The 8,314-nt window shown below is 36.5% G+C and overlaps 1 protein-coding gene across 1 annotated transcript in view; it reads right to left on the reverse strand.

Annotated features, from left to right (window-relative positions):
- Positions 1-8,303, reverse strand: part of SWT1 (SWT1 RNA endoribonuclease homolog) — a gene marked incomplete at its 5' end in the record, with an annotated part of 40,009 nt that extends 31,706 nt beyond the window's left edge. Inside the window, 6 exons of the mRNA XM_082484015.1 lie at positions 1,289-1,390; positions 1,542-1,671; positions 2,294-2,350; positions 2,465-3,218; positions 4,756-4,814; positions 8,238-8,303. Coding sequence (XP_082340141.1) covers positions 1,289-1,390; positions 1,542-1,671; positions 2,294-2,350; positions 2,465-3,218; positions 4,756-4,814; positions 8,238-8,303 — 1,168 coding nt within the window. The remainder of the gene's footprint in view (positions 1-1,288; positions 1,391-1,541; positions 1,672-2,293; positions 2,351-2,464; positions 3,219-4,755; positions 4,815-8,237) is intronic.
- Between the last annotated feature and the right edge of the window lie 11 nt (positions 8,304-8,314).

An 8,314-nucleotide genomic window follows, 5' to 3' on the forward strand; every position in this document is an offset into this window, starting at 1 on the left:
ATTGGTTACATGTAAAAATGACAATATTAGGCAAACAAAAGGAAGTCACAATTTTAATCAACAGAATACTTTAACAACACTGTGTAGCAATAGTATAAAATATATCTGCAGCAATTATCAAGTTGTCACACACTCACTGTAAGATGCTAAAGCAAGGTGACAGCAGCTGAAATAACTGGCTGAAAATACCTGAATGAACACAACAGTTACTGTACCAAAACAACATCAAATAAAAGGAGCAATGGTTTGTCCTAATTGCCAACCAGCAAAATTCCTAAACCAGGAACAGAAAGTATGGATATTGGACTATGGTTTTATTTGCATATAAGTATGGTCTGAACTTTAAAACTATTATATATGAAATATATGGTAAATCAGAAATTTAATGACTATTTTGTTTGTCTACCCAGGATAAATACTTCAACTGTTTTCCTTCTCATTCACATTGTAAGAATACAATTTGAAAAAATATATTAATGTCCATCTGCTTTGTAATAAATAGGTCAGGAAGCAGCAGCCTTCTGAACATAATGGGTCTGGTGCGGGACCAGAAATAGGGAACTGCAATATTCTAAAAAAGGTATCCCAGTGTACACAATGTAACTCCATTCCTAATATGGGGAACAGAAATAAAGTCTGACACACGCTTGAAAATTACTCAGGCTCTTATTAAAGTTATTTTCCAGGTGGCTGGAATAAGTGTATTCATTAGCTGAAAGCATCAAAGTATTCTGATAGATTCCAAATATGCCTACCAACAACCGACACAAACAATCCCAATCCTGCTAATGTTCAATCACTAAAAGCTTCACAACATATTAAAGCCAGGGTCTGCAATCTGAATTCCTGAGAAATTGCTCACACATCTCATGCATTCTGTGATCTTCACCAACAGAAATAAAGCACTGACTGACTGATTATCAGATTTTAAATGTTTACAGATTTCCAGAAAAAAAATGCTAAAAAGACTGGAAAACATCATTACCACTAGTAATGGATTAAATGGTTAAAAGTACATTCTTACAATAGGTAAGACTTAATTTACCTCTACAAATTCATGCATATTGCTTGGAACATCGACTGTGATTCTCTGTAAGTAAGTAGGTTTAAGCATAATAGGTTCTACTTTCACGGCTGAACTTTCCTTAAGAGGCTGCCTATTTGGGTTCTATGTGAAACCTGCTGCCTTTTTAAGGAGCCCAGGTTTGTTTTTTCTCACATAGCCTGAAGATTCTACATCATCTGTTTTTTCTTAAAATGTCTTACTGATCATCATGTATTCACATACCTGGTATATCCTCAGATTTCAGGGATCTGACAAACTCAAGGTGACTAATCATTATATTTGTGTCTATCACCACTAGTATGTTCAGACCAGAAGTAAAAGCCTCTGGGGGAAAAAAAGAGAGGGGAAAAAGAAACAAAACAGAAGAAAACAAAAAGTTGTGTAAAAATCAGTTGTGTACTCTCTACTCAGATCATTAACCAACTGTAATAACAAGTTGCAAGTAGATACCGAAGAACATCAAATCATGACCTACCAGCACAAATATTTAAATCCTGTTCTGGAAGATCTATTTCCATACTTGTAAGTTCTCCACAAGTCTGTACTACAGACAGCGCCATCCGCTTCTGAACACGAGCAACATGCAAATCTTCAACTATCTGCATCTACAATGAAAAAAAATTGCATATATGAAATCAACTGTAAGTAACCGCTTATGAATTGCTCACAAAAAAGATACTTTTGCTTTAAAGTTGTGTTAAAACTGACTAAAAATGAAACATCTTAAGTTGGTATAGCAAATGTAAAAGCCATGAGAACCTCCTGCATATCCTCCACTATAAAAAGTCCACAAAAGACAACCAAAATTCTGCCTAGACAGAAGATTTATTTATGACCTTTCTACCTGGTACCCAAAAACTGTTCCATTTTTTGCTACATAGACTGCAAGTTTCCTGACAGGTGCTTCTTAAAAAAATGCATCTCTTTCAACTTGAAAGTTAGAGCATGGAAAATGAGATAGTTAGAGTATGTAAGAAACTGTGAAGGCCCCCTACCTTGCAAATAATAACAGAAAGGCAATCTTTCTATCTCAGAAAGTTCCTGATTAGCAGTACTTCAGCAAGTTTGTTTAGTATTTGAAAAAAATGCTCCACATTTTTTGAAGTGTCGATCATAAGCTAACAATGCAAAATACTTGGAAAGGTCATGGAATAGTCCAGCTACACAACCTCAGTGCTGTGAGTTTTTAATACAACTTAGAAGTGTTAATTTAAAGGCATTACTAACCTCTTGGTCTGTTTCCGGGTTCTGACTGTCTTGAAGGGGTGGAAAGACTTCAAAGCTCTGTAGGAAGAATTAAAAATAACATACCACCAACACCAAATACCAATTTGGTGCCATTCAGAAACTAGCCTAAAACATCTACCTGCATCATACAAGGAAGTAGGTTCTCATTACCTGCTTAAAACATAATGCTGTGTCTTCAAAGTCCCTTTCTTCAGTCCCTGAATTACCAGTAGCTTTATCAGAATCGCCATCCTGTTTCTCCCGTTTACAAGAGTCCCATTGTTGTGGTGTTTCACTTGAGTAGTGTGATGGTGTACGTTTATGCGCATGCCTTTTTCTCTTAGAGAACTCCGTATGTTCTTCTTCATACTCTTCTTCCCAAGTCCTAGATGATGTATTTGGCTTCTTGGTGAAAGGCCTATCATCATGCACAGTCCCTGCAGAGGTGTCAGAAGGCTTTTTTGGAATTCTGACACCTTCACTCCGTTTTTTTGATCCGTCTGCCTTTTTATGTGGTACATGCAAATTGCACGCAGATGACTTAAATTTTTCCAACATAGTTTGTTCTGCTTTTAACTTTAGTTTGTAGAGTTCAACTTTCTCTGTCTTTTTCTTCAGTGCTCTGTCCCTCTGAACTGCAAAGCTATGCCAGAGTCTCTTTCCTTCTGTTCCATCAAAACAACTTTTGTTACAACTTTTCCTGCTAGTAGGCACTACGTCAGGAGTGCGTGTACTTTTCCCATGTTTAATTTCTTTGGCTTTAAATTGGATAACTATTCTCTTTTGCTTTTCAGTTTGGATTAAAGAATTGTCTGTGGTTTTGCTTCTATTTGGGGATTTTTCTTGGGATCTTCCATCAGTGCCACGAGAAATATTAGATCTTTGGTCTTGCTTCTTCTCTTGCCCATCTTTCTCTATTTTGAATCTATAAAGACATTACAAAAAAATGGAATGTAATCTAGCTCCATTAATGTAAAAGATGAACAAACACAAAAAAAAAAAGCCTGATACGTTCTTAAGTATGAACTTGCAGCAACATCTGTCCTTTAAAATAGTTTGATACAGCATTTTTAGTATTTACATTTTTCCTAGCTGTACAGCTATTTTAGCTTACAAAATTGAGAAAAAGCTTTTTCTGTATTCACAATCTATTGGTTTGAGAGATGCCCTACAAAGTCTAGTTTAATCTTATCACACAAATGAGTTTTAACAGCAGTTTAATGATATACGAGGTGTGTCACCTTAAAATTCGAGTGTGCAGCAGTTCAGCTTGTTTGCACAGCACCAATCACCACACAGCTTTCAAACAGTGCAGGATAAACAGGCTGGAGAACTTAGAAAAGGAATGATTGATGCGAATATAGTAACATTCTCCAGGAATCATGAATGGTAAGAAAAGTGAATAGGAACCTTTCTCACAAAAGCAGAGAAAATAATAAATTTAGCATAGACTAGGTTTAAAATAGCCAAAGAAAGTTCCTACCCTACTCTATAATAGTGTTGTCAAAAATGTTTGGGAGGTGAAGGCCAATTGACAAACTCTCGTAGGACAGGTAACTTAAATGCATTGATTGGCATCCAACTTCTGACTTAGGAGATCCCTAACTGGTTCTTAGAAACTAGAAGGGTGTACAACATGAAAAAAAAATGTACTTCTCTTGTTTCACGTATTCCTTCCTACGCAAGCCCTATTAGCCATGGTCAGGGATGAGGTACTGGACTGGACAGAGTTTTGGCATGAACACAGTTACTGTTTTATGGTTATATCATACTGTACTAACAAACAGTGCTTAACAGCATGCATACATGCAGCTAAATATCCTAAGATTTACAACTCCAATCTAACAGAGAAACTGTGACAAAATTTTGCCATGATTAAGAAAAAATCCCAAGCATTTCCATCTCAGGATTCATGAGAACATTCTCACTTTATATGAAGTAGTTTTAATACACTGTTTACATTTACTACACTCAAGGTGAAGTATTGCTTGCTTTGCCTTAGAATCAATTACTTCAAACATCAGGAGAAATCAATGATTTCAGGACTATAGGAATCTATTAAAGGCAGTAAGTTCGCCGCAAAACTATCCTCCAGACTTCACTGGAGCCCTTTTTTGCTAACAAAACGTGTAACATGCAATAGAGATCAACAAGGTAGCGCTCAAGACAAAAAAAAAAAATAAAATCTTTTTATGACAGCAATGTTTGAAGAATGTAACTCCTACCTTATTTGAAGTATAGTAACATACTATGGAGTTAAAACAAATACTGAACTCTGTCTTCTCATCTCAAACTGCCCAGCTTAGATAGAATCCACACATTAATGCAATGCCAACACTTCATCAGTTAAAATTCTATATTATATTTGGTGAACAAGTAGAACAAAATTCTTAAGTTCAGTATTAAAAAAAAGTCTGTGACTGATCCTTAAGAAATTCCATTTAATGACAGCAAGAATTTACCTCTGAAATTCTATCTCTCCTTTTATAGCATGTTTATAAGATCTTGTGTCTTCAGAGTTCTGAAAGAAGAAAAAAAATCCAAGGGCTTATAGAGGAAACTGCAGTTAAAAAAAACCAACATTCATAACATTGAACAAGCTATTATTTCATACTAGATTCACTATGATTTTGAATAAGATAACCTTGAAAAAGGCAGCCAAATACCTTGCTATAATTTAGTACTTAGATTTTGTTGTATTTAAGAACACGACAAGGGGAAAAATTGAATGTAGCACATCATTCTGGGTTATAAATAGAGAAAGCTCAACTAATTAAACACATTTAGGATTCATGCATTTCAGATACTCTACAAGCATATCAGTAGGTGAAATATACACTTCTGTATCTTTATAAAAATTCATAGGGAAAAGAAAGTTACCTGAAGACTGTTTCCAGCTACCCCCTGGGTAAGGCCAAAGAGACAGTATTTCTATGGGAGGTTTTTGCGCAGAAAACATACTATTAATTCTCATCATATTTACTAATTAGGTGGAACTGTGTGAAACTGCAGTTATGTAGGCCTGGTTAAGAGGAAAGATAGTTCCCAAAGAACAAACTTGAACAGTCCTTGTTTAGAGAGCAGTTCTGTATTGGCATATCTATATCGCCAGCTGCATCACATTCATGTTGGGGAATAACTGGAAGGCAACTTTGAACAGGTCAGAACAGAAAGCAGTTTATTATTGCAGCTATGGGAGAGAACAGAGAGCAGGAAAATGACAGACATGAACTCTGCCCAACAAGGCAGTTAATTTTTACATACCTTTGGGTTATATGATTCAGTTTTCCCAAAACTACAGCAGGGTGTAGGTAATTACAGAGAATGGCAACACATGGATTACTTCAGATAAGGAAGCTCCAGACAGTATATCCTTTTACAAATAATTCACTCCTTCAATAATTGTGTCACACTGACTCAGTGAGGGCATTGGGTCACTGTTGCAGAGATTTTCCTAACTAGAGAGGCCTGCAAAGGCCTATAAAGCCTTAGATATTTTACTTCCACACTAGAAAGCACTTCATTAAAAAATAAAAAGGTTGCAGAAACCAGCGGAGTCCTAATGAATTAAGGAAATTTTCAGAACTTCTGCTTATGGTGGTTCTGGAGGTGTAACAGCAGCAAAACCAATGAAATCTTAACTTATGAGGCTGTTAAAGGATGCTGTCACTGAGAATCATATTGATGTAACTTGCTGCAGGAAGATCTGTTCTACTCACATGATTATAATCAAAGTGTTTTATTGGTTTATTAACAACTCAATTAACTGGCAACAGGATCAATACTAGCAACACAACAGAAAAACTATAATAATAGACAATTAAAAAATTATACCAGATCAGATAACTTGGTAGCAGAAAGTTTTAATCTTGCACACCTACACAATACACTTTGGCACACACACTCATGCTGTTGAAGACGTGGGTGCTCCAGTCGTGTGTGCAGCTGTACCACCTCCTACAATCTGCTAATGCACACGCTGGTGCGAAAGGCCCCCCCACGAGCTCACGTACACACACCCAAGGTGTGGGACCCTACGTGATGCCCCCCCTGTACTGTCACTATACACCAGCTGGAACGCAGGCTGCTGACCGTGTCCAGCAGCAAATGTGCTCCATCAGGGCAGGTGGAGGTCGTGATGCTGGTGGGACAACTTCTGGCAGTATCAAGCCCAGTTTAGCTGTTACTGTGTTACCGCTTTCTCTCTTCAAGGCCTATTCACTTAGAACCACGAGTTTTCATGATGTTTTTAGTATTTCTTTTCAATCTAGTTCCCTCTTTTCTCAAGTCTCTTGATAATTCCCTGATTTTCACTGAATTTGGTCATCTTGTGCAAACTTCCTTGCTGTTACTTTCCTTTTAGCATTACCAGTTTGGGGTAAATGTCCTCTTGGAGCAGAATGGTTTAGGTGTTCTGTTTACAAACCCATGGCTGTCATATCACCTGGTGTTATCCAGGCCACGTTACCAAGAGGCAGCTGTGCTGACTCCTCCAGACAGCTCGGTGTAAAGCTGTTCCAATTTATACTGTGACAAATGTCCTTTCACTCATACTTATGGAATTACATGCCAAACTGCTAAAAGCCAACAGGCATAAGGCTTTCTGTAATCTGTGGTCATGCTTACACCACACAAAAAAAAATACCCAAACAAAAAACAAACCACCAAAGTCCCCACACAGTCATGCCTAAATATGACTACTTAAATGGCTTACTGTCACCTGGAAGAGCTGAAGATACCTCTTATCCATACTGTGATCACACTGAAGAAACACCTGCTACTATTCACAGGTTTCCTTATCTTTTTGCTATTATTAGTTTGTGTTCTCACTGTTGCTTGCACTGGTCAATGTCTGCAAATAGCAATATTTAATGCTGTCTTCAACAGACTGAAGTCACGCAACAGTTAAAACTCTGTACTGTTCTTCAAATGGTATAGACATTAGCAATAGCAATACAGCTACAGTATGAGGTTTTAAGCTAAGTGTTTACCTTTTGTATTACAGAAGTTAGAAAAACCAAAACAAAACCACCTTAGAATAAGTCAGTGCTAAAAGAGAAACTGAACAATAATAAGGAATTCAGGAGAAAATAGTTACAAATATTTGACTTTGAACAACATTTTCTACATACGCAAAAGACTTCTAACATGTGTAACTCAGTTTACAAGGCCATAACATCATGCTCGTTTATAAACACTTCCAAACATTTTGAGACATTTATGAGAAGACAGTTAAAAACGCTTTTATTTTATATATACCTTAAAAAATCCAAGGTAAAAAAATCTAGCAAACTCAAGTGTAGATTTATTGTATATATATTACACTATTTGCAGTAAATAACTTCCCAGAAGAGGAGACAAACAATAAAAAAGAATGGGAAGATACATACAAGCATGAACAGAAAGATTATCACCCCTGTAACACCTGCATTTTACAAGCAATTCAGTGAAAGCTTACTCACTAGATACAAATATGTACCAGAGTATACTAAGAATTTTGGTCATCAATTTACGTCTCAGTGGTTAAAAGGAAATATTTGAGGGTTCCTTGCTAAAATGCTGTGAAGTATAATTTGTGACTAATCACAAATTGTAAGATATATGATCCAAGATAAAGAACAATCCAGGAAAACAGTAGTGGTTTTGGTAACAGTTTTAAGTCCCACTTTCCTCAACCAGGAAGATATACTAAAAAAAAATAAAAAATCTCTTATTTTCTGACACCCACACTACTCATAGACCTTGGAGAAAAACATAAGCTAGTTACCTGGCTAGAACTTGCAGTTATCTGACCAATTCAACCCTCCTGCTGTTCTTAGTGACCCCACCTTTAAATTTGATTCATCTTTTTTATCACAAGACTGCTAAACAATACATGCTCTTTTCTTGAATGTGGGGGTTTGAATTAAAATAATGATAATAGTCATAATACAGCTGCTCCTACTTTGTCATCCCGGCCATCCAAACAGCCTTCCTTTCCAGTTAATTTCTTCAGTTTCTTTTTAGACATCTTCAAATCCT

This window comes from Vanellus vanellus, assembly GCF_965231255.1.
Source record: "Vanellus vanellus genome assembly, chromosome: 5".
Lineage (NCBI taxonomy): Eukaryota > Metazoa > Chordata > Aves > Charadriiformes > Charadriidae > Vanellus > Vanellus vanellus.